The sequence below is a fragment of the Egretta garzetta genome, unplaced genomic scaffold (genome assembly GCF_000687185.1).
Source record: "Egretta garzetta isolate BGI_Z169 unplaced genomic scaffold, ASM68718v1 scaffold51, whole genome shotgun sequence".
Classification (NCBI taxonomy): Eukaryota; Metazoa; Chordata; class Aves; order Pelecaniformes; family Ardeidae; genus Egretta; species Egretta garzetta.
This window is the reverse complement of record NW_009258549.1, coordinates 217,009-243,687: the sequence shown is the minus strand read 5'-3', so window position 1 is coordinate 243,687 and position 26,679 is coordinate 217,009. Positions and strand designations below refer to the sequence as shown.

The following is a 26,679-nucleotide window of genomic DNA, read 5'->3' as shown; positions in this document are numbered from 1 at the left end:
GTTTTCAGTCTCCTTTTCCACCTCAGGCTGAAAACAAAACAGGAAAGAAAAAAAAGAATTTGGTGGCACACTTGACACCTGAACTGCTCAGACATGCTTGGAAAAGAGTGATCTTGACAGAGGCTGTGATGTAGGAATTTGGTGACTGGTCTGGAGAGGTTCAAATAAAGCTTTTCCAATTAAAACTAGCCAAGTTGCCTAACAGGAAAGTTAGGGATACAGCTGAGAGAAATATTTTACATCTTATGCCCAATATTGGCTGGGCATGGGTAGGTATAAACAAGACAAACCAATCAGCCTAATGGCCAGAGCAGAGTCCTTATTTTGGATGCTTTCCCACATCAAATTTCCTTGCAAAACTGTCTATCCGTGGTTTGGTTTTCTTAGGCACAACACAGCTGCTTACACTTGGTATGCCAGGTACATTTTCTAAACACTGATATCCAATCATCTTGTCACTAACCAGACTCCAGGAGTTGTCATCAGTACTAATGGAATTTTGGATGCCATCTGCCACTGCAGGGCAATTTTCTGAGCCTAAATGTTAATAAAGAATGGTTCTTCCCATTGCAGAACTGAAAAACATCATGTTGAAAAGGTGAGAGAACTGGCATGGAGGCTTCCCATAACCTCACGTTGAAGTGCTGGATCACACCTCATACTCCCCTCCTAAATCTCTACCTAATTCTCCTTTACCATGGAGATGCTTCCTGGATGTATCCTGTCAGCTTGTTGGCTTGTCCTAGCTTGTACACTATGCCAGGGTTATCTGCACAATGTTGTCACAGCAGGCTGTCCAAGGCCTGCCCTGCGCCTAAGGTCAAGAAAAGGAAATTTTTTCACCCCTTGATGGATGATGATGAAACCCAGGATTTGCCAGCAACAGGACCTTTTCTGGTCTAACTAACAGTTTCTGGCCTAAAACTAACAGTTGCAGCTAATGAGACTCCAACCACTTTGCAATTATAAATTCTCCAAGTCCAGATACAGTGAGCAACAGACAGGTCAATGAAAAGTCAGTGAAAAGAGGGTATAATCATATTTTCTATGACACCAGTACAATTGAAGTTAGGGAGAGCCACAATGTCATAGCTGACATTTGTGAAGCTGCTCAGGCAGATGTTTACCTGGAGAGTTGCTCTTCCACAGATGGAGGATGCAGAACACAAGGGTGATTATCCCAGCAATCTTCTACAGACATTTCAGCTCTCCTGAGACTTATATATAAAGAAAGAAAGTACTCACAGAGGTTGATGTGTGCTCACGGTTCCTTGGAGGTTTCCCTGTCTAACTCCTCATTCAGTCTTTCATGAGTCTGAACAACACATCCTGTATGGAGTGTATGGAGTGTTGTTGAGGTAGGATTTGGAAAGGCTTCTGTGAGGAAGCACCTCGCCTCATCTCCTCCTGTACAAGCACTGAGTCAAGAATGAGGACTAAGGTATGAGGGAGGATGGGGCAGGAGTGTATTTTCATGTTCATGTTATGTTTTTGGTTTGTTTTCCTAGGAGGACGTCCATCTCTGGAAACTGGAAGGCAAACACAGGTTCCGCGATGCTAGAACAGATTGCAATGACAGAGAGGTAAGGAAGAGGGTTTCAGGACAGTATTAGCTATTCTTGGGTTAGAAGGGAGGAATTGTATTTTGTACTTCGGTTAATTGAGAGAACTGGTAAGTGAGGTCTCCTGGGAGGCTGGATAAAGAAGTTTAAAAGACCAAGTGTTTCCTTAAAAAAATACTCAGGGCACAAAGGCAAACTGTCCTATTTTGGAGAACATACTGGAAGTACAGCTAGAGATCAACATTGCTAAATCATTAGTGATCTTTAGTGAATGTAGCCACAGGAAACAAGACCAGCATACTAAGGTCAAGCACACGAGCACAAACATGTAGGGATAAAATCAGAAAGGTCATAGCACAAAACAAGAAGTAACGAGAAGTTATTCTAAGTACATTACTAATGAGAGGCAGACACAGAAAAGCGTTTTTCTTCCGCTTAACAGAGGGAAAAGTCTGTCAGTTGAAGTGTTGAAAGTGGTTTTTTTCATTAGTCTCCCAAAAGTGGACAGTGTTTTACCTAAGGTCTCACTGCTGAACAGAACAGAAGGAATTGCCTCATGCATCTTACAGGCTGAAGTCTGCAGATGGTACTCCCATATACTCAAATCACTGCGATATTTCCTAATATTGCCACTGCATGACACTGTTGACTCATGGCAACGTACGCTTTGCTGTAACTCCCAAACCCTATTCTGCAGAACTGCCGTCAAGTCACTTGTTCTCCATCTTATTTCTTTAAGTAGATTATTTGTAGATTTATAGGACACATAGCCTACATATAGGCACTCATCCCCAGTGAATTTAAATTTTTTTTATATTATACCTCATATTTGTCAGGATCATGTTTAATTCTGACTCTGTCCAGGTTTGGGGACCGTATTTGAAGAAAAATAGCAATGAGCTGGAGAGAGCCCAAAGGACAATAAAGGGAATGCTCAGAGGAGAAAACATAATCAGCCTATGAGAAAAGAATGCAACAACTGCTTATGTCATTTGCCTCCTTTTTCAGACCACTGATATTTTTCCAGTAGAGGTGTAGACTCATGCATAACAAATCCATGCCTGCAGTGCAGAGGTTCACTTTCCTTCATTAGCTGTCACAGAGCTGGAAGAAGCTGTCCAGAACCTGAACACCACTTCATCCTAAAGATGAAAAAACTTAAAGGGCACAAGCTCTTCAAATATGTAAAAGGCTTTTAATAGGGCATTACTCACTCTTTTTATTACTACTACAATACTGCAAGAAATCATGGGCTTAAATTATAGCAGAAAAGGTTCGTTTGAACATTTCTCATGTTTCCTAACAGTAAGGATAGCATAGCACAGAAATGGATTGCCCAGAGGAAATGGGGAGTCTTTGTCCTCTTTCAGACCAGATCAGAGAAATGTCTCCTCTTTGGGGTACAAGAGTGGTGCAGGTGATCATCTAAGGTCCCTTCTGCGCCTTTAGCTCTGTGAAACAGGGAAACGAAGCCAAGCCCCAAATCAGATGCTGAAGGTGACTCTGCAAGACCCTAATAGGGCTGTGGGAACTGGACATCACTATGCATTCTGGTTTTTTATAACACAGCTGAAGCTAGACAGATGAAGGGTAGACATTCCCTCATTGCAGTGTTGTAGGGCTAAAACCCAGATTCCTGCCAGACTGCCATAGTGCATTTTGAAGGTTCATTTTATAGATGAAGTACCACAATTCACTACTCTAATTTTATCCAGCCATAAATGCAACAAATCCCATTGAAATCTGTGGGTCATCAGTGCATGCAACAAGGCAGGAGTGTGCTGGAATGCTCCGGTGAGTCAGAGCAACCTGAAGTACCTACTGTACTGAAGAGTAGCCCAAAGCATTGACATGTTCAGGAAATACTAGGCAAAATGGCAGTAAATCCTCCGCACGTGCTACCCCGATGCACAAATACACCCTTCTGTCCCATAGCACTCCTGTTCCAACCCAGCAGCCCTGACACCTCCCAGTGCTCACCTAGGGCCAGCAATGTTGAAGACATGTAGTTATCGGGGTCTCTGGCAGGGGCAGCAATTCCCTGAGCCTGGCTACTGAACCCAGACACCTGGAGATGTCCCTCAGGAAGAGAGGTGGCTCCCATGATGGTTCCCCTGGGTGTGGGGGCACAGCAGTGCAGGAGGGGGGGCTGGCAGTGCCTCCTGCCTGGCTCATGGGGTCCATAGGTCTCCTCCTCCTCCTCCTCATGCTGCTGACTCCTCCTCAGGTGCTCTCTTCCTCAGGGGGGGCTGGGGGGAACGTGCTTGGTCTCCTCATTAGGGATAAGAGAAAACTGGTGGTCATGTAAGCCATACTCTTGCTTCTTCCCGCAGACATTATGTTTGCACAAGTTGATCATTATATTGTCAAGCTATGGGGACTCTGGCTGGCTTCAAGGACATAAACTTGTCCTTTGGCCAGAACAGCTCTTTTCCCAGTCCCTGTGGGGTCTGCAAAATGTCAGTGCTTTCATGAGACTGTGGCCTTCCCTCCCCTCCCCGCATCTTGTCATAGTCCTGCTTACAGATCTGCTGTTCTGAGATTATTATTTTTATTGAAATGGTTGGGACTGCGGCGCAGCTGCACAGGAAATAAACCCAGGCTGCCTCGTTCCCTCCTCATTTCCACAGTGGGGGGAAGCGGTCCCCCCATAATACACCTCATGCCATTTTCTCTCCTCCTCTGACACCAGGGTAGCTAAGGGGGCACCCGCCCAGCCTGGCCCCCTGTTTGTACCAGCTCACATTCCCGTTCTGGGATGGCTGGAGAAAAGGGATACAGCCTGTAGCGCTCCCTCTGACAAAGCAGTGCCTGGTCCATGTGATGGGACCGCCTGGCCAGGAGCAATGCCCAGGGGATAGAAGGGAGGCAGGAGACTGTGAAAGGATGAAATTGAAAGAGTAAATTGTAAAAGGCAGGAGCCGCTGGGTTACAGATCAGGGAGGGGATGGCTACTCCCTGCTAAATCCTGCACTCACTTTCCGATCCTATTCCAGCCCCAATGGGCAGGACATCTTATCAGGAGAAAGCCGCCTGCATAATGGAGGGCTTTCAGGCAAAGCCAATACAAACGGTAAGGGGCCAACACTACTGGGAGATTAAATGAGCTAAATATTTATAGCTTGGCTAAATGACAACCAAGTGGTGATCTGATGTAAATACCAAGGAGGGAAAGAAACATTTTAAGGTGGCTTTGAAGGAAAGATTGAAACAATCTGAAATGAAGGGAAACTTTAGGCAAGATACTTTGATTTTGTCCCATCTCCTGTGCAAGAGAGGGAGGCAATGACCCAGCAAAGCATATGAATTATGCCTTGTGATAAAAAAAGTTCCAGAATTGATTTGGCTCCTATGGGCAGTGGGGTGGGTGGCTGTATTTGGCGGACCCCAATGACAGCTAATACTAGGCCATGCCTCTGTGGTCTCTGCAGGTACAGACTCTGGGCAGACGCCTGTGCGGAAATGTTTGGAGGTCTTGACATCTGCGCTGTCAAAGCTGTCCACAGCAAAGATGGAAAAGACTATATCATTGAGGTGAGAGCATGGGGAACCTGAATGCAAGTCTCCTTTGGGAAGTGTATCTGCAAACACGCTCCCTCAGAGTTCACATGCACCAGTATGCTCACTTACTCCCGTGCGCATGGTCCAGCAGTCACTGCTCCTTGGTGCCCACGTGTTTCCTCCAAGCTGTGGCCCACTGATGTGCAAGAAACTGATTTAGAGGCCCAGCTGAACTGGCAGATATGCAGCAAGGTGTCAGGGTTGAAGACCCTTTGTTTCTCGGTGTGGACTGTGAAAGGAAATGGGGAGCCACAGGCTGCTTGGCCACCCCAGCTTTCCAGCTGATAAATCCCCACAGCACAGAATCTTACCAGCATGGAGCAGATGCGAAGCTGCATTCTTATGAAGTACATAACAGCCTGAAAGTGCTGCTGGCAGGATCCAAAGTTTGGTGTCTCTCAGTGCACTGGTGCTCCAGTACCATCCTTTCTAGGCTAAGCACTTGCAAAGCCAGGGCATCTCTCATAGCTGCCAGTAGGAACCAACAGCATCATGAACAAACATGCCCATAGTTCAGCCCAACCTGAATTCAGGTGCCAGATGACGTTAGCGTATTAGTCATGTTAACCTCCTCCCATTAACCACACAGAGGTCCAGCAGGTGATTCAGTCCATTAAAAATCTCAGTTCCTCTCTGAATAAACCTGTCTTTCTCCAGTCACTTTAAAGGGAACCTCAAGAACAAAAATCCTAGCTGCATCTATTTTCAAGGAGTAAAATAAATGGTGAGACTGTGGCAAAAAGGTCTATAAGTAGAAGGAACAATTTTATTTAAAAAATAGGTATATTTTCTAAAATCTTTTGCCCAGACAGCATTCACTACAATAACAGACCAGCAAGACAAAGCACCACAGAGTTAGTATGGGCAGTGTGGACTTGGACTACAGACTTTTGTGTTCAGAGCTGGACAGACTGCGGCTCTGAGAGCTAAAGGTCAGCGTGCTCCTTGCCAGGCCAGGAGGCAGACGTGGGAGTGGGGTAGATAGCACACTCAGGTCGTCCTAACAGGGCAGAGAAGGAAAAGCTGGCCAGAAAATCAAAGTGGAAATTTAAGAGACGCTATAGGGGAGAGAAAATCTGGCAAGTAAGCAAGTGCCTCTGTCACTATGTGACTCAAGAAGGCACAGCATCTGACCTGCTGTAAACTCCACCAACACAGGCCATCCGAGGAAGATGAGCAGAGCCAGCCTATGGCTTCATGCAGGGGTGCTGACACACTGGAAAGCTATGTGTGGGAGAGCAGTCCCACCCACTGAGGGCTGGGATGCTGATGAGAACCACATGAGCCCTCCAGCGACTGCGCATTCCTCCATTATGTATCTGCTCTCCGGGGAGCAGTGACCTGTCAAAGGCCATGTGATATAAGCAGGCTGCCAGCAACGAAATGCTGGTGAGCCTCCGTCTTTCCTGAAGTGATGGGGCCACGGCTGATGGGTCTGCTCCTGCATGCAATTTATCAGCACCTAAAGGAGCATGCCCCAGAACAGACTGTCACCCTGCCACGCGCTTTTATATCTCTGTGTGCATGTAGCTGAGAAAGGGTAAGAAAGCAGTCTTGCTAGAGACGACTGTAAGGACATTTGCTCTGTGTCCATACATGGTTAGACGTGAGAGGTGGATTTCATATCCCTGCATCTATTCTTGCATATAAGCCTATGCACGTGCACACATGGCTAATTCTGTGCTTAAGGATTACATGCCTCTGTCTGGGTATACCTCTGGGTTTTCACATCTGCCCCTGTGTGTGACTGACTGGATGAAAAGCACATCCATACGCTAACAGCCATCACCAGCTTGCACACAGAGAGAGAAACGCACACTAATCCTCCTCTCCCTGGAACTAAGGTCAAAAGAGATGGATCTAATACGATACAAATCAGAAGAACACCTCAGCTTCAGATGGGTCACGCTGAATTATCCCAGCGGAGAACCTGACTGAGCAGGCCTGATGTACCAACATCCAGCAGGCATTCAGACGCCAGGCTGACAGACGTCCTCAGGAAAGGAGCAGAGTAGTGGAATACAAAGAGCAGAACAAAGCCAAACGGGCACCTTTTCTACTTTATGCAGATCTGAGGGAGATGCTGACAAGTAATTAATTGCCTCCAGCCTACTTCCTGGGGTACTTTTCTTGGTCTGAAACTGATCCTTTATTTTGCTTTTTTCTTTTGATAGTGGGAGAAAAAAGTTATTTGACAGTGCGACAGTTGTATTTTTCTTGGTGAGCAGGAACAGTGTGCTGTGACATTTTACAAGAAAGCACGCCTAAATGGGCTGAACAAATACGGAATTTGCACAATGCAATTGCAGGCAGTAATTAATTTTCACAGTGCAAAGCAGTTCCCTAGGAAAGATTCGCAGAGGTAGTGATGGGCAGTTCCATGAACTCAGATTTCTCACAGTGGTTTGTTGCAAACAGATCAGATTAAGACAGATGAGTTATCAGCACAGCACAAGAGTAATCTTGCACCCGTGGTATTTGCTGTTACTTGAACTTCACCTTCTTTTCTTTTCCCATGGCAAACAGCAGAATCTAGTACGGTTCTGCCCTTCAAAGCACTAGCGCGCTTAAGCACTATTCTCATGGCTCGTATTGAAAACCTTGAAGAAATCAGTAGATTTCTTGAAAGTTTCATTCTGTCAAAACAACTGTGAATTTAACAGTAAATGCTGGTACTTTTTTTTCCTCTGCTTTAAAGAACTTTGTCACTCTTAAGGGAATATTCAGCATGAATAGGCAGCACTTCACCAGAAGGCCGGATCCTCAAAATAGTGCGAGCTCAGTAGCACCGTTAGCAGCCAGATTCTCCAAAGAGCTCAGCAGTGTCTATGGTTTAATAGTTCCACCCTCCCTCTTTTTGGTAATCTAACCCTTTTCCACATCTCTGCTATGCTGACAAGTATGGAGCGAGTGGAAGGCAAGAAAAATGATCCATGGGATTTATTCTTACTCCTGGATCAGCTAAGCCCTACCTGCCATACAGCTAAGCTCTGTTAATAGACATGCTCCTCACTGCGCCGCAAGAAGCCCTGTCCATCCCTTCAGTGTTGCCGTATCGCTTCTTTTGATACAACTAATCATCTTTTTTCTTCCTTCCTTCCCCAAAAATCACCTAACACCCCACTCTCGCACATCAGAGAATGGAATAACAGGCCCAGCCTTCAGGCCTCAGTGTCAGATAGGCACAGGGGGAGGAGCAGGATGGGATTTTCCTGAATCTCTTCTTTGTCCGCCCGCTTTCCGCTCTCCCCTCATACACCTTATCAGGCAACAGCAGCTGCATCAGGAGCAGCCACTGACCTTGAGCAGCTACAAAGGCTGGGCCCAGACGTGCCGACGTCTTCTTGTCTTGCCCAGCTGTTCTGTGACCTCCCTGGGAAGAGATGAGCGTGATCTGTCTGTGATTCACATATTCCTTCCAGCCATTTGCTTTATTTCAGCATTAGCATTCATATCTGTCCAGGTCCAGAGAAATTCCCCTTTCCCGAAGGACAGACAAGGTGACATCTCATGCTCCTGTTCAGTTCAGTGGCAACCTGCCGTGTTGTTTTGCCCACGGAAATCGCTGCCATTTTCAAAGGCCTTCCCTTATGCGTCTGATTGCTCATTCCCGCATTTGCAATTTCCCACAGCTCAGGTTCCCCTGCCAAGCACTACACAGGAGGACAGCAGATACCCTCATCCCTGGCGCACCTTCACTGGGGCAGGTGGGACCTCCTCCAGGGTTCATTCCCCTGGGTGCCTTTGTGGCATAAAACAGCACCTTCCCTTCCCTCTCCAGCCACTGCTGCCCCAGAAATAACGAAAAGCAGTTCTTAAGATGGGGAAATGAGGGGGTTGGGGGGAGTTGACCAGAAGCTGTATCCCAGTTACTCACAGGGAGGGTTAGGGAGCCAAGAGCCAGGCGTCACTGGCCAGGCTGTTAGCAGAGTAATGGCGTCATCTGGTGGCCGGACAGGTCCCTCGCATGGCACGTTGCAGGGAGCTGCTGGGACATCTTTTCTCACGCATGGACTGGAATCGTCAAATGAAATGGGAATGCTTTTAGGGTAGGAGCGGAGGGGAGGGAAACCTGCGCAGGAGCCTGCTGGAGGGCCCCCAGGAGCCCCTGGCTGGAGAGACACAGCCGGGAACTGGCCGGTCCCTGACGCCACCAGGAAACACCTCCTTTCCCCACCTCATTTTTTTAAGAGAAACGGCATAGTGGACCATGGAATGAAAAGCCACTTGGTGTATGCAGCTGAGCACTGTCATCTGATTTTCCAACCTCCTCCTTTTGCCCCCTGGGTCAAGTAGGCTATGGATATAAACGCCAACTCACTCTTCATGCCAATCCCAGTTAGAACTTCCTCGGCAGCTCCTCTAGTGTTTACATGACATGCTTATAGAAATTAATCCAAATTAATAGTTATTCTACAAGAAACGACTAGAATACAATTTTTTTTCACCGAAAGGGTTGTCAAGCATTGGAACAGGCTGCCCAGGGAAGTGGTTGAGTCCCCATCCCTGGAGGTATTTAAAAGACGGGCAGACGAGGTGCTTAGGGACATAGTGGTGGGATGGCAGGGTTAGGTCAACGGTTGGACTTGATGATCTTAAAGGTCTTTTCCAACCTAAATGATTCTATGAAACTCTATGAACTCACCTCACTGATTTCCCCTACTTTAAATCTAAAAAAAAAAAAAAAAAGGGAAAAAGGGAGCAAAATTTTAAAACTTTCCTTTTCACTCCAAGAGTGGACTCCTGCAGCCCTGCTGGGGTGGAGCGCACTTCCGATTGTTATCTGGGCGTGAGTCAGTGCCTTTCTTGAGCAATGCAACCTTTAACTCTGCATTTCCAGGGGTTTTAATGTTTGGTTTAAAAATAAAAGCAAAATAAAATAAACTTTTCCAACCCTGATATTTTGGTACAATTATATTTACTCCAGCTGAATCTTAACTTCATCATAGTGCAGTTCTTCCTGTGGGATTTAGCTAATGTTTGCAAAGCACTTGATTTATGATAACTGTTGAAAATGATGTTTAGGGCTGCTAAACAGCTGAAGGCCTGCTGTGCTTTCATTATTATTGTTGTTGTCAGACCATTTCTTACCTCAAAGACCCTTTTGACAGTTCTCCTTCCCCCATCCCCAAGGTCTTGCTTCCCAGCTTCCCCCAGCACAGTTGTAGTACTTGCTTGGGAAGCGGCCATATCACAAGAATATCAAGAAGACAAGCAGAGTGTAAGCTGACTTTCCTGCATTGGGTGCTGTTGCTTTGATGACATCCTATTCATGGCACATCTGTGGTGTGTATTTCCCCTCTCAGGGTGCAGTGCTTTGCGTTGATTAATCCCAAATGTTTCCTGATTTCCTCCAGTCCCTGTTGTTCTCATCTCCTTAGGCTGTACATGTTATTTCCCTTCTCCTGTGGCCCTTTCTGCTGCAACGTCACCCCCAAATGCTGTGGGACAATGCTAGAGAGACTTCATCCATCACAGGCATCTCCTCAGGATATGTGAAGAAGCAAGCTTGTATTTAGTTGATTTAGAAAGCCTCCAGCCACCAGAAGGCTTGGCTTGGCTTCCAAGTTGTGAAGGGAAGGAAGATGGGGAGTGGGGGGGAAGTACATGCCATTTCCATAAAAAACCCTAAGCGAAATCCCACACCTAGGAAAGTCAAGCATGTTTCAGCATGGAGGGGAGTGGTGACTAGAGGTGTTGGCAAGGCTGTGGAGACACAAAGCAGGCTAGTGCGAGAGGTGAGCTGAAACAGGCATCCGCCACCCGGAAATCTCCTTACTAACTGTTGCTTTTCCCTCCTGTGGCAGGTGATGGACAGCTCGATGCCCCTGATTGGGGAGCACGTGGAAGAGGACAGACAGCTTATAGCTGATCTGGTTGTCTCCAAAATGACTCAGCTTGTCATCACTGCTGGATCTACGCCGTCACCGCTGAGGCCTTGGGTATGAGCGAATAGAGACTTTATGGCCAAGTTGTTTTCCTGAACTTCTTTTTCTCTCTCTCTCCTCCCTACTCGGTATCAGAGTTGAACAGTCCCATATGGGAGTGTATTTGATAGACTGACTCTTGCTCTTCCAAAGAAGTCTCTCGTATACTCTTTGCAGTGGGTGCCCCTAAGAAACACCTCTCTCTTCTTCTGCTTCCATATAACTGTGGCATCGCACCAGTAGTGTGGTCCATGCATCTAAACATTCTGGTTTGCTAAATTCATAGATTCATATTGAAGACAGCCATTTTCAGAGGTCCTTGTAATGCCCAACTTCATCTCCGTCTAACACCACCCCCCTCAGGATAGGCTTCATTTCAGTTTTTGCATCCCCGATGAAAATCTGTGCTTTCCAGAACTGAAGTGAGAATCTCCACCAAGAGTTGTTCCATTCCTTACTGCAGCCTTTCTTCTTTGGAGATGCCCTTCACCCACTTCCATCAGGAGGAGGCTTGGTTAATGCTGAATTCACATAAGAACCTGTCATTTTTACATTTAAACTGGCTCATTAGTGCTTCTCGTGTACATTTATTTTGAGTATCAAATGCATCTAATCTTAGTGCCCCATTTCCCAGTGCCAGTACTGTACAAATGAAACACGGCAGAACATAATCTGTGTCTCCAGGTATATGTGCTACACCTCTTTCAGTATCTAGCAGGGAGCCAAGCACAAAGGTTTGAGGACAACAGATCCGTACAAAAGGAAGGACAGGAGAGTAAACAAACTGAGGGATAACACTGACTGCAACGCACTGGAACAGTTTCCATTTCCACTTGAGACAAAAAACAGGAGAAAGGACTTTATGGCTCTCTGCCTTTGTCATATGACAGCCCACTCCTGCTAAACCAGGTCCCCAGCATGAACGGTATTCAGGGTAATTCCAAACCAAGTTTTAGCTAGCATGAGGGGGTAAACATTTAATAGACGCTAAAAATGCTTTGAGGCAGGGAAAGCAATACAGAAGGGATAGGATTTACCCTGGCCAAAATGAAATCAACAACTGCCATCTGAAATAACCAAGATACAGAGTGTGTAAACTAGGAGCAAAGGGGAAGCCAACAGAAACTGAGAACATGGACAGATGCAACTGTTGTCTATGTAATGTACTGGTAGAAGATTGGACTGGATTACAACAGACCTAAAATAGGGCCAAAATAAGAACAAAATACATTGTCTTGGAGCGATAAGGTGTCACATAGAAGAGTTAAATAAGAAAAGGGTCTTCATCAAGAACACAACCTACAAATAACTGTATACAAAATCAAGAAAATTAAAGCCACAAACATGCTAACTAGAGTGTTTTGCTATAGAGAAAGATATTGGTACAACAAACATTGCAGAAACCACACAAGCTACAATTATTAACATAATGCTTTAACACCTAGTGACAAATGTGCAGAGAAAAGTAACTTCATGTGAGGCTGGTGAGATGCAGAACTAGAGCTACAGGTGAAGACTTCACAGAACAAAGAAAAACAACAATCCTGAACAGAAGGGCAGCAGTACTGAATACATAGAAATATGAATCCTTGGATATCCTATGGATATGCATATCTATATATATTATTGGAGCTGTCTATTCTAGTCTCTGGATCAAGAAAAACTGAGAAATTTTAAAATGGAGTACACAGCATCAACAGGGGTGGAAGAAGCAGCAAGTCATAATAACATGAGACTACAGCCATGAAGAAGCACAGTGGGGCAGCAGTTCAGAGAGAGTTCCCCATCTCTGTAGATGTCTGCTTCCTGAACTGCAAAATCCAAGTGCAATAGGAAAAAACACCTTGACTTAGCCTCAAGAAACACCAAGTTACAAATTCAGAAAGTGAATATATACCATTATGTTTGATGTCCAAGGGACAGATGTGATATCGAAAAGTAATGATATGACACAAATAGAAAAGATCATTTAATAAAATGAGAAAATTAATCAACTCCCTACCATTAAAAATAGAGCTGTATGGATGTTATTTGAGAGACCGTTGTTTTCCAGAATGCATATATACATTTCTGATCTGCTCCTGAAGCAGGAGTGCAACAAATAAACTTCTAGGGTTAAGTCTTAAAGTAATACAGGATATTCAAGACATACAGAAAAAAAGAAATCTTCCAAATTTGTAAATCTGACATTTAAGAAGACCTTTATGCACCATCATGCAAGTAATAAAAGGAAATATAAAAAGGATAGAAATTTCTTTTGAAGAACAGGTAGAGGGAAGAATGAACCAAATTCTTTGAGTTCATCAAAAAATGGAACCCTACCAAACAATTGGTGGGCTCCATGGATCATCCAAAGTTAAGGGAGAAAAGGAAGACAACAGGGACAGTGTTGTGACTCTAGTAAATTTAATTGCTGAAACTGGGGAACTTTTTCAACTAGATATAGTTTTTCCTGATAGGAAAGACAGAAGTGAAAGCAAAAACAGTGATTAAATCAGTGATGACTGATATTTCAAAAAATTATTAAGCCCCCAGATCCAGGTGGCTACATCCAATGAACTGAATTTAGGAAGTGACTGAGCTGCTAATTAAAAATGTGCAATTTCTTTAGAAACAGTTTTTGCTCCAGAGGATTGGTGTACAACAAATAGAAAATATGTGTTTAAAAAGTTGTAAGAGTCAAGGACCTTGCAAATTATCTCAGACAATAATTTAAAGAATAATACAGAAGACTAATAAACCAACAGAACCATGGCTTAAGATCATTTACCACTTTTTTTTTTTTTCAGAGAAAAATGTCCCATTAATTTCCTTTTGATTCTTTTCCCATGATTTCTTTGAGAATTATTTCATAAAGTGGTAGACAACAGGCAATCAGTCAAAATAATGTAGCTAGACTGTCAAAAAGCCTTAGGCAAGGCAACATACAAGTACTACTAAAGAAAGCAAGAAGGGAGGGACTAAAAGGCAAAGTTTCATCGTGGAGCAAAAGCTGGCATCAGATAAAGACATAGAGATGAGAGATTTTAATTCTTGCAAACATTAGCAGAGGGGATACATAAAAAATGCTAAGCTTGGTCATGTTGATAATTGGGTTATTTGAGCCCAGGACAGGATAAGATGTTAACAACAAACCTTTTTTTTCATGGCTACAACATGAAACCTGGTTTTATGGTTACAACTGCGGTTCTCTCCTCACCGCTCTGCCCCACCTCCATCCCTTCCCGTCACTGTTTCCCTTCCAAAAGCAGAAGACCTTGGGCTGGCCCTCACCCCTTCATCTCTGAGCCTCAAGATCCTGTTTTGCCTTCATTTCTGAGAAGCCTTGGGTTGACTGTAAGCAAAGGTCGTAGAGGTGAATATGAGACCAGATTCCCTTTCTTTGGCTGGTCTAAGGTTTAGTGTCCCAAGCTATGTAGGACTAGAAGCCATGAATGGAAAATTCCCAGGTTTTCCTCCCCATCCATTTGGCAAGTCCCAGAAAAATAGTGTCAAAGATGTGCTGGCAACCTCATTGCACTTATGTTAGACAGTTGAAACTCATTTCAGTGCTTTCAACTACGAAACATTTCTTTTCATTTCCAGAATCACTTAGCTCATTCTCCTGACCTTCCAGGAGCCTTGAAGACCCTTTTATCACTGTGCTCCATGTTAATAACGCAGCACGTACCAGCCTATCTGTCTCCAGCTTCCCCTGCTTTCATAAACAATTTTGTGCAATAGACTTACTCAGACTTTTGTTAACCTTGGACCAGCCCTTTGTGCAACAGTTTTGTGTTGCTTAACCTGTTTACTAAAATATCTGCCAAAAAGAGTAAATAGTGAGAGAAAAGAAAGTGCAGATGCCACCAACTTATTTGCGTTAGTCGGGACCAGGGATGGCAGCGAAGAACATCTGACAGAACTGTGCACGTTAAGTCACCACAACAGCAAATGAAACTCTGTATGGAAGATCGAAAGGTAGGCTAAGATGGGGATAGAGAGAGGGAGAACATAAACAACCTGTAGACTTTGCAAGTGGCACTAGCCATGCCCCTTGAGAAAGACATTGTCACATACAGGCTAATGAAAACAATTGCTCAGCCTATGGTTGTGTTGAAAAGGGAGAAGCAGGAAATCAGGATGCAGGAGAAATGAGCTGGTGATATATAGAGAGCCCAGATACTGCTGCATCTGGCATAATGTCAGCAGACCTGCCTCTGGCATCTGCAGAAGGAATCACAAAGCTGGGAAAGAGAAGTGGGTGATGAAAACAATTAGAGGCCTAGAAGCATTCCCATAGAGGGAGTGAAGGGATTCAAGTCTCCTGGCTTTAGAAAGGAGGTGAACGAGAGAAAGGGCAGTAAAGGTTTTCAAAATAATGAATGGCCTGCAAGGACAGGTTGCGAGAACCATCCTCAAAACTCAGAACAAAGCAATGGAGTTAAGAAATGCGAAAAGCAGCGAGGCTGAGAGCTGAGCAAGACTCAAAGGGTCTGGGTGTAAATATCAAAACAAAGTATCTGGAACTAACTTGCAAAGATTTTGTGGAGCAGATAGTAAGCCTCACGTTTTAGGGTTTAAGCTGGCCCTCGCTTATTAGCAATCAAGAGGAGACCCCTTAGGGAAAAGAGATGATTACTCCATAGATGCTTCCCTGGTTCATCTCTCCTTCCTTTGGAACATCTGGTGCTGGCAACTGTCCAAAATGGGAGATGGGACTAAGAGACTCCCTCGGGCCTGATACATTTGGTAATTCCTGATTGCCTAAAAAACATTTTAAATTATAACTTCATTGTTATTCCCTGTGAGCAAACAACTTCTGTGCTCTTTATTACTCAGCTCTCCATTTTAGTCCCGTAAGATTTTACCAGCCAGATGCTGCGTGTGTGTATTTAAGGAACACTTCATGACTCTGCAGTTCCTATATTACCTCAGGGCTTCTCTCCGGGGACTCTGTATTAACTGGAATGCCTTTTTTTCCCTCTAGCCTCCACAAGTTCAGCCTGCGTCAATGAAATCTCAGACTGGACCTCTGCTTGGACAACTGTCCCAACCACGGCCTCCTCCCCAAGGTACAGTTCTTAGGGGTCTGTGACAGTGTGGACTGACATGTATCAGTTTTCCTTCTAAATAAAAGCTATCGGGATAAAGGTTTCACTCATTGTTCCAATTCATTGACAAGCAGGCAGCAAGTTCAGTGTGCTGCCAAAGCAGCTGCTATCATATTCCACAGAAACTCAGAAAGTGGGGCAAAACTTTGATGCAGATCCCATTGACACTTCTGGTAGTACTTGGCTCAGCAAAGTGAGGCCATTTGAACTAGCACTGGAGAAGGACTCTGGGCACAGAGTGTATTTGTGTTTGCACAAAGCTGTAGTGGTTACAAGTATGAAGAAGCGATGGGAAGATGCTAGTGCTGTCAGGCTTGGAACAGACACCATGGTGGTGATGCCAGGATGCTTGATCATCCATCTGTCCAGGTGCGCCCCTGTCAGCAAGAGCACACCCCCAGCTCCTCCTGACAGCAGAAGCAGGTTTGACTGATGTGGTTGGTCAGAATGAGAGATTTTGTTTATTGTCCTGATTTATGCTGAGGTGATGAAGCACAGGGCTGCCCTGTGGGTTCCCAGACCACACCAACCACTCAATTCACATAACCAATTAGACCCTCCTTTTTGCCACCTTTGTCCTTTCATTTCTCCACCTCAATCTCCTACCAAATTGACACCCACCTCTAATTAGCTTCTCCTCATCAGTCACAGTTTTGATGTATCCAAAATTTGGTGTTCCTGATACCAAAGGCATCTATGTAATCTTGGTGTTGCACACTGTTACTGATATGACGACCTAGGAATTGCTGGCCTTACAAGATACTACTTCCCCGTCTGTTTCCAGTATTCCCCTTCAATTCTCTGTAAAGTTTTTTCTCACATAACTCCCCCTTGACCACCTGTGAAATCCAGTCAGTCCTCACAACGCTATCTGTAACTTTTTTGTCAGCTTCTCACACTGTTTTCTGTCACATCCAGCAATTTCTCAGGTCACATCCAATTATTTTCCACATCCTCTTCGGTTTTAAGAGTCTGCTACCAATAGGGCTGAAGCCACCTGCTGATAATGCTGGCACAGATATATGGATAGCGATAGGGTGCACAGTCTCACATCAAACTGCTGGGCCCATGAAGGGACCGCTGACCCAAATCAGAAGACTCAGGTTTCATTTTCTGCAGAGTTGGTCCCCCAGTGACTCCTCCTTCCCAACACAGGACGTGCTTGCCAAGGATAAGAAATACTAAATACATGGAAGAGTCCAGCACATTGAAGTGACTCCCTTTGGGGAGAGTGGCAGAGCTGCTCTGGTGCTGAAGGAGGTAGAGAAATGGACCACAACTCTAGAGAAATGGGCATGACACCAGTGTTTGGCCTATAAAAGAGGTTTTCCCTTATCCTTCTGCATGAAGCTACTCCGAATAGCCTCTCCCTTTAGCAAAACCCATTCTTCCACACAGATGCTCCTTGCTTGTTGTCCACCACATGCACCTCCTCATGTTTATGTCTACATGTGCCTTTCAGGAGGACCACGCCAGCCTCAGGGATCTCAGCCTCCACGGACAAACGCGCCTCCACAGCAGCGGCTCTCTCCTCAAGGACAGCAGCCCCAGAGTCCCCAGTCCACTTCACCTCAGCAGCAAAGGTCACCTGGATCTCCACAGCAAGTCCGATCAGCAACTGGGTCCTCTCCAGTCCAGGCTTCCAAGGCAGGAGTGTTCCCTCCACAGCAGCCTAGACCTCCTGCTCAAGGGCGTGCTCCTAGCCAGCCAAGCCCCACTGAAACGTCCAAGCAGCAAGCCACCCCACACCCACATCTGAAGTAGGTGCTCTGTTAAAACTATCTCTAGATAGTAGAATAAGGCTGTCAAAAAAGTACCCTGAGCTGGCGTGAAGAACATGTCACCTGCTGTCAGGCAGTAGTCCCCAGGGACAAAGGCCTGGACCACTATGAGTGTCTTCAGAGGTGTATACACCTAGGTGTAACAGGCCACTATTGAACGGTTGTCAGGAAGAACAAGTTATACTTGCCATCTCTAAGATTTCATGTTCTTCCTCTTGCTCATGCTCTCATAGTTAATCGTGTGCCCTACCCCAGCCATATCAACACAGCTAGTACCTTCCCAGCAGGGTGAATACTCCTTACAGGCTGCAATGCGCACATTATTGGCCAGAAAGCTCAACAAGAGTCATTCCTTCACTATTCCCTGAATGCAGGAGCCACACAAGTTTCTTTACCAGGCAATTTTTTGCAATTGGTAACAAAAAAAGGCAGAGGGGCAGGGAAGTGGAAGCAGCACTACTCACATATATAAAACTCCAGATGGTGGCTGTATGTTTAAGTGCTCTTCTGGAACAAAGCACACCACTGAATTATTGTGGATCTTTGGTAGCAGCCTTTGCTGCCACCCTTCATGGAGCATATCTGGCTGGCACCATGGCCAGAAAGATTAGTAAAGAATGTTTGGTGTTGACAAAAAGATGACACAAGAGCAAACTGGTATGAACAGAACATAACAAAATACAGGCTAGGAAGGAGAAGACAGTTTCTAGACAGCAGAGGAGTGATGTTCTGGAGCAGGTTTTCAGTGATGATGTCTACATTAGCAAGGCAAACCAAGACTTAAGGATCAAAATGTTGCTGCTAAGGATGCAGTCTCCACATGATATGTATTTCAGGTACAGTCCTGATCTGAACTTAAACACTAGCAGATACACACCCAGCAGGACCAGTGTGGCCAACCAAAAGACCTGTGTAACACATCTGACAGTCAGAGCAGACATGCCAGGGAGGGCAGGCAACAGCACACACTGTGGGGGACGTGGCTACCAACCCACCCAACCTCTCGTGGTCTCACATTTGAATGGACAGGACCACCACTCGTGGTGCGGCTGACAAGAGACACGTGACCCTCAGTATGAATCCATTCTGTATTAGTAGTGAAATTACTTAACTGTTCCTCATAATAGTTGCATCAAATGGCAATTGCATGGTTTTAGTCAGATGTTTTCATAAACCCTTACTAGTCTGGACTGCAACATTGGAGCCACCTGCCCATGCCCCATCCTCTCCCCTCCCCTCCTTACTGAATGTCTTAGCACAGGGAGTCTCCTTGTTTACCTCTCCTTTTATCCTTGAATTCGTTTGTGTGATGGAACACAAAGCATCAGTACCAGCTTTGAACTGCCACCTTCTCCTGGCAAGTCTGAACTCTGTTTTCCATTTCAGCAAATCGCAGTCCTTGACAAACACCTTCAGCATATCTGAATCATCTCAGCGGGGAAATGCCAATGAAGATGAAGCAAAAGCTGAGACCATCCGCAACCTGAGGAAATCATTTGCTAGCCTGTTTTCCGATTAACAGCCCTGCAGCTGGATCCGTGCTTTACTCAGCCCTCACTCTTCATACCAGCGTACCTGATGTCATCCTGGAATACACCCAATGGTACCCAGTGATTTACAACTCACACCTGGGTAAAGGGAATTTAGAAAACTATAGTTGTTTTAATACAAAGAAAATATTATAATAACGGTCTGAAAAGTGACTGTATAAAAGTGGCACTATTTCATTAGGTTTTGTGCATAATCAGAATCATATCTGTTTAAATGACTGAATTGTAAAGCAAATTTTACTCTTGCTAACCCCTGTGGAGTCAACATGTTATGACAGTGCAAATTAGATTTTATTTTCATTTGTATATAGTCAATACAATCGCTAACTGCCAATTACTGAATCCTTGTTGAGGTCAAGCTAAAAAAATATATAGGCTTATTTCAGAAGATGTGCAAAGATGGAGTCAAGAGTAAGTATTCATTGAGCATGCTTGAGCATGGAAACACAGTGAACTGTGGAACTTCATGATACCAATGTTATAAAAAGTCACTTTTCAGAGCAAAACTACTTTCAAGTTAAATATGGTACCAGACATCAGTAAGCACCAAAGATCACATGAGCAGGTCATCCAGATGGACTGCTGGTTTGCTCCAGATCACTCTGCTCATGGCAGATAAAACATCTCTGTTTCATGCCTTGCATTTATGTCCCGTGCACGTGATTCCTGAGTTCTGAGAGAAAAATGTCATGTTCTAACCCTGTAGCCTTAGCTCAAAAATAACCTGAGAAATGGGCCTTCCACACAGAAAAACAACTTCTTCCCCTGCCCCTGCAAACACCAGAGTTCACGTTCACAGTTCACACAAATTCCAGACAAAACCCAGCTAAACTCCAAGCACTTTGGTGACTTGGTCACATCTGGCTAAGTATGTCCCCCAGGAACATGATTAATTAATAGCAGAGTTGATGAAGTGTACATACTTGTGTGCTGAGTGTTCCATAATACCGAACGGACAGACAGATGGAGTGAAATCCTGTCTCCATCCTTGAACTCCCATTGACTTCACTGGGGTGAGCGCAAAATGAATGCAAGGTGACAAACCTGCAATAGAACAGGAAAACTATCCTTTACAAATAAGATGAGCTGGGCTCCATCCAGAGACACCAGGCCATGGGAGGGCTTGTATGGGATTGCCCCGAGCAGGTAATGATCGGCACTAAGTCCTCCCCGACCACCCCCAAGAATTATTCTTCCAGAGAAGACAAGAGATGGATCTCTGCCAGGTGTGCTTTTCCTCCAAGCCTGCAACACAGGATGAAGCTGTGTATGAGCACATATACTAGAACTGGGACATGGCAAAAACCAGGAATGGCACAAGCTACATCCACAATTGAAAAAAACCCATCTTGGGTAAATCAATGTATCTATGGCTATTTCAACCAGCTGAGAACCTACCCCTTGCACCGTGCTAGTTCTATTTACAACACACCTAATGCAGGCGCCAGTCCCCATCCCACCCCCTCAACTTTTCTTCAAGTTTTGTCAAGTACTTTAGTCACAAACTGTGCATACAGCTTCAAGGCCAGACTTTTGACTTTGTGCTTCCCATAGCAACTTCACCTTGATGACACTTAGGAATGCCCAGGGAGGCAGGGAGGTCAGTAAGTTAAAAACATTTGAGCCAATGGCACAGATCTTTGCCATCACTTAAACAGGGAGACCCCCAAAGCAGCAAAAGCAACAGCAGCATTTGCCATCTTGGATCTTATGACTCACTGGTGGGAATAAAGCCAAACAAGCAATTCCTTCCTGCATAGCACCTGCAATAAACATCTAAATCCAATGCAGTCATCTGGACCTTGTATGACCTACCCCTGAGCAGGCCTTTACACACACAATGGCTTTTGCGACCTGTGCGCTTTCAGGCAAGTAACAGCATAGCTTTTCCAGGTTGGAAGGCACTCGAGAGACTCATCTGGCTCAATGATTTATACCTCAAGTTCAGTATTATAGAACCACCCTATTCCCTGATGATTTTTTTTCCAGTTCTGTGTTGTCCTTCCAGCTTTGCTAAGCAGTTTACAATGTAGCATCATAAATACATGTCATTGCCTGAGAAAAAAAACAGACGCTGCTGTTTCACAGTCTCCAGGAGCAATAAAAGAGTGACAAATGGCCTTGAGCAAGCACTGTCCCACTGGCAAGAACAATAGCAGATTAACAGACTCCACTATATGGAAAGGAGGTAATACAACCCTGGTGGGAGAGGATTTCCTTCTGTAACACTTCCCTCAGCATGGTCTATGCCTTTCCCAACTAAATGGTCACCAGAGATGCAGAGACAAAAATAAAAGTTTACTGCCAGAACCCTCAATTGCTCTATTCCCTGAATCTTTTTATGTCTCTGTTACCAACACAATCCACGCAAAAAATAAGTAAGCAGTGACTAGTATGGCATGGCCCCATAAATTGACCCCAGTTCATCACTGAAACCACAAGGGTTGGATCATTTGTTGATGCTGCATGTGAACACAGCAGGGCTGTCCTCCAATGGACCACAGTAACAGGATAGCACTGTCAATACCCAGCAGTGGCTCGGATCTCTTTGTTTGCCTGCAGCTCCCAGCTGTCATCTTTCAAGGGACAAGCAAGCAGAATGGCATCCCCCCTCCTCCTAGCTCCAGCTTGCAAAGACAAGTAAAAGTAACAGGCACTCTCAGCTTAACTGGGTTACTCCTATAGCTCCCAAAAAGCATCTTCGATTCTATCCACACAAGTCCTTTAATGAAAATGCTGAATTAATTTCCCAAGATAAAATTATGAAACTCTATACTGCCCCACGTAAATATTCCAACAATATACTTCAATCTCCAACTATGATGCTCACATACTAGATGTTGATGCAGTTGTGAATCTCCTGCCAGCCACATCATATATTCAGGTTATCACCTTTGAGGCAGGGTTTCTATTCAAAAATCCCTACAACCTAACAAAGCAAGAGACAGAGGGAATACAAGGGGTATACACTCCATTTGATCTGATGGGGAACTAAGGTATGCCCCAAGAGGCATTTAGGTACCTAAATATAACAGCTGGAGTCAGGGGCAGTAAGAAGGCAACAGAAAAGTTGAATAAAGTTACATTTAAATCCCAGTGCAGACATGCCCCAGAGCATGCCTTGGGGTCTTTATCACACAGCTGTGAAAACTGAGCACCTGGTCAGGGCTTCCCTTTTGTCCTGCCTGCTTTAATTTTCTTCACATGGAAGCCAGGAAACACAAACAGATTTGCATGTTTGGATCTGGCCCAAGAAGGAGCTGGGACACACCTAAGACACCCGCTCATATCCACCACCTGGAAAATCAATTTTGCTGTTCAGATACAGATTGAGAAGCATCTTGCCTTTCTTGTAATATCTAGGTGTGGTATTTCATGAGGAATGTCACTTATGTTCCCATGCAACTAAAAGTCTTGTATAAATTTAAGGTTCAGAAGAATCGCAGTCCCACTCCAGTAACTGCAGCGGTATCTTCTTTTTCACTAACCACAGGCAGGTACATAAGACCTTACACCCTGCATATGACCAAGCTACTTCAGCTGGTTGGCTTAAGTTCCACGAATAAGATAAAACAATACATAGAAAAGCCAAGGACAATAGTTCCTTATTTCCAAGTGACTAACAGATGAACAGCACGGGTAAGGAATGCCCACCTTCAGGCATTTCATCTTTTGAGATTTCTCTTCTGCAGAGTTTGCAAATGGCAGTGACACTCACACCTGGCTGAGTAGCTGGTGAATAAACAAAATAAGCAGCTAGTTTTCAAATATTTCTGCTGTTTCGTCTTCTAATTTTATACCATTGGTCCTGACATACTCACTTTATATTTCATATCCTGTTCTATGAATAAGGGAACTCCTCTTTAGGGAACTCGGCAGTTGAGAAGTCAGGCTCCCGTATCTTTGGTTCACAATAGCTTTACTACAATGTGAAGGAACAACAAAGAAAGGGAAGGAATAGCTTCAGGTCACTTTGTGGCATATCTGTACAAAGGTTGAGTTCATTTCTTCAAAAACAGATGTTCAAATGACAAAATCCAGGATAAACAGAACCTGTGGCATCAGCCTGGCAGAAGGATGACGAGGCTGTCTTCATGGCAGGGAGGGCCCAAATCCAGAGCGGCATGGGGCACACCAGCAGAGCGAGCAACCTGACTGTCATCAAGGCACCGGTAAAGCAAGTACCATTGGCACTACAAAATTAACTCCTCTCACACATATAGAGATCATAGTTCCCAGAAATAGCTTGAAAAAAGTGAGAAATTACAAATTATTTTATCAGTTAAAGCTGTATAGCCTTATCTGAATATCACAAGGACAATGGTGCAAGACCAACACAGTGTAGATTCCCCTTTTCCTTTTTATAGTCAGTGGAATATAAAGAATTACTAAGCTCTAAGAGGCCTGACTACACACTTAAGTGAAAACTCTGCTGGAACAAGGCAATTCAACCGCTGCAGGCAAATGTTAAAAAAATTAAGGCCAGTCTTGGTATTGAAGGGAAACCACTGCCCCCTCACTCTATGAATACATACTCTTAGGTGTTTTATCATGGCAGGATTTGCACTGGTATGCCGCTGCTGTGAAGTAGAAAAGGGAAGAAAGAAGAAATACAACTTTTGACAGCAAAATATTTTACTTCCATGGGAGCTGATGGCAAAACTTCCTGACCCTACTGAAGTCAACTGATTTTATACAAAACAAGTAGATGAATCACTGAAATATCACCTGAAAAAGCACGTAAGTATTACTGATTAAATAGCTTGTATTTAATAGGAAATATCATTCTATTTTCACTGTTGGAATTTCAAAAATATTTTAGAAAATAGTATCAGCTGTCACAACAGTCATCGGTACCATTTACATTTACAGAAACACTGAGATCAATTCATCTTAAAAAAATATGTAAGAAATGAAAAGTTCTAGCAAAGTTTATCAATTCCAGTCTTCCTTTAATTGAGCTCCAGCATCAGCCTGCAGACCTCATCAGGAGACTCTAACAGTGGTCTTGTTAGTTGCTCGTTAGTTAATAAGACAACACTTGAAAGGTGCTCATAACATGCTACAACAAATTTCCTCTTGGCAAGATGTATTTTGGAATGGAATCAAGTGAAATTTACTGCAGTAAAGTGAGAATTCATTCTGCTTCTTCTGAGATTCCACTGCAACCAGGTCAGCCTATTTAATTCCTTAAGTAAGTTAGGCAGGAGGAAAGATGTATTTTTGCACCAGTTTTAGTTCACACACAGTAAATGCAGCCATGTACTACAGCTCTTTATTTGTGAAGTCAAGGAGAAAGACAAAAGATTTGCTGCTGGTTCTTTGTAAAACTGCTCTGCTTCTGTTCAGACTTCTGAGTTGCACTGTAGCATGACTTTACTCAGTTGTTTCTAAAATGAATTGATTCGTGTTCTAGTATTTCCATTGTAAAGAACATCCCTTCCCTGTATTCTCTGTGTATTAAGTAACAATACAAAAATGCTTTTTACCTAATAAAACATTAAAGGAAAAAGGAAATGTCATATTTGAAAACTTCTACAAACTCACATCTACCTAACAGCGGTAGCATCCTGGTCTATGTGGAACACGGTCTATTTTTTTTCTTAATAAAGATTATTAGCCAGGTAGATTTGAAACAACATTTTTCCTGGCAACTTAGTAAAACTCTTCAAATAAAACAGACAAGTATAGGGTTTGTGTTTAAAGTGCTCTTTATCTGATGCAGCAAATATTTGGCCGGTGTCCTTCTGGTCTCTAAGTAGCACTTCACGGATGATTAAGGGCAAGGAGGGGGGAAGCAGAACAAACTGTTCTAAGTTGTAGCTCTTAGTGAAACAGACCTTAGTGCCAGGTGGTACAGTACTAGCAGAGCATAAAACAAACCCGGCCTTTGTGGTTGAAACATTACCATGCACACATGTTCTTGCCACAATCTGAAGAGAAGGCAGATGTTAGTGCCTGGAATTTCTAATCTCCTGCAGTTAGAAAGCAAGCTCAGGGACTAGAAAACTCATTGAAGGAACAAGAGCAATCAAATGAATGCACGGCGAATGTCCATGGGGCGGCCCCGGTTGGGTCTAGGTGGAAACCTGTCATTGGGACCAGCTCGTCCTGGAAGCGTAGGGTTTGCTCCAGGCAAGGAACTAATTGGGTCAAAATGTGGTCTGAATGGAGGAAATTGGCCTGGTGCTTCTCCTGGGCCAGGAATGAGCGAATTAATTGGGTCTCCAACATATGGAAGTGTTGGTCTCTCATCGTATTCTCCACCAATGATCATTGGGGGATAGATTGGGTTTGATGGAAATGGGTTGGGAGGAAAAGGATTAGGATAGAATGGGTTGGGATGAAAGGGGATTGGATGAGGTGTAGGGGGCAGAAACATCATGTGCCTCCATCTCAGGGCCTCCTTCTTCTGTTTCAACTTTTTCTTGTATAGCTGCAGACAGAAACAAAGGCATTTTAAGGCTCTGTACGTGCTTTGTGTTCCAGCTTCAGCAATTGCATTCAGTTCTGCAGCACTTCCTAGAAAACAGTCCTTACCAGCCTTAAAACCCAGAACAGCAACTCCCCTGCCTGCCAAAGACCAAACACAGCATCTCTGAAGACCCCTAACCCATGATCCGGGCATGCACCACGTAACTCGTGGATGCTGTTTTCTCCTACTCTGACCAAATTCAACATGTGTACAAAGAACACCACGCTTTTAAACTCGAATTTAACTCAGAGTTACCGCCTCTCAAAGTCTATGTTTTATCCTCAAATTAGCCCATGGAGACTAATCTCAGGGAGATTATATTAAAAAGCCACCTACTTCTTTCCAGTCTGTGTCACGAGGCCTTGCAATAGGATCTACAAAGAGAAGCAAAAAAATTAAGAGCAGCAATCTATTTTATTTTTAAGTAGCATTCATGCCACAGATGCCCACAGCTCTGTCAGAACTTGCAGAAGAATCAAGAGATGAAAAATCACTTTCAGTCAACAATTTTTCAAAAAGATCATGCATCTTAAAAAATATAAAGCTCCAGGACCATTCAGTAAGTAATCTACTTGTACACCCATTCTATGCAAAGCATCATCTCCAAAAGCAGAGAAATCCCAGAAACACTGTCCCCATCTTTGACTTTTAACAGCACTTCCCTCGATCGTCTTCTTTCTTCAATCTCTCATGTGAAGTTACAGCAGGAATACCCTTTCCCCCCCTTTCC

The 26,679-nt window shown here is 44.3% G+C and overlaps 2 protein-coding genes across 3 annotated transcripts in view; one reads left to right on the top strand and one right to left on the bottom strand.

Annotated features, from left to right (window-relative positions):
* SYN3 (synapsin III) overlaps positions 1–24,253 on the top strand; it is a 186,641-nt gene extending 162,388 nt beyond the window's left edge. For both annotated transcript variants that reach the window (XM_009647801.2, XM_009647800.2), the window contains 6 exons: positions 1,509–1,583; positions 4,994–5,096; positions 10,931–11,065; positions 16,020–16,104; positions 17,606–17,903; positions 19,311–24,253. In XM_009647801.2, the coding sequence (XP_009646096.1) occupies positions 1,509–1,583; positions 4,994–5,096; positions 10,931–11,065; positions 16,020–16,104; positions 17,606–17,903; positions 19,311–19,443 (829 nt within the window). In that variant the 3' untranslated portion in view covers positions 19,444–24,253. The remainder of the gene's footprint in view (positions 1–1,508; positions 1,584–4,993; positions 5,097–10,930; positions 11,066–16,019; positions 16,105–17,605; positions 17,904–19,310) is intronic.
* Positions 24,254–24,393: 140 nt separating this feature from the next.
* The window catches only part of FBXO7 (F-box protein 7), a 17,735-nt gene continuing 15,449 nt past the window's right edge, over positions 24,394–26,679 (bottom strand). The window contains exons 11-12 of the mRNA XM_035903175.1: positions 26,286–26,323; positions 24,394–25,910 (exon numbers count right to left, since the gene is read on the bottom strand). Of these exons, the coding sequence (XP_035759068.1) occupies positions 25,506–25,910; positions 26,286–26,323 (443 nt within the window). The 3' untranslated portion in view covers positions 24,394–25,505. The remainder of the gene's footprint in view (positions 25,911–26,285; positions 26,324–26,679) is intronic.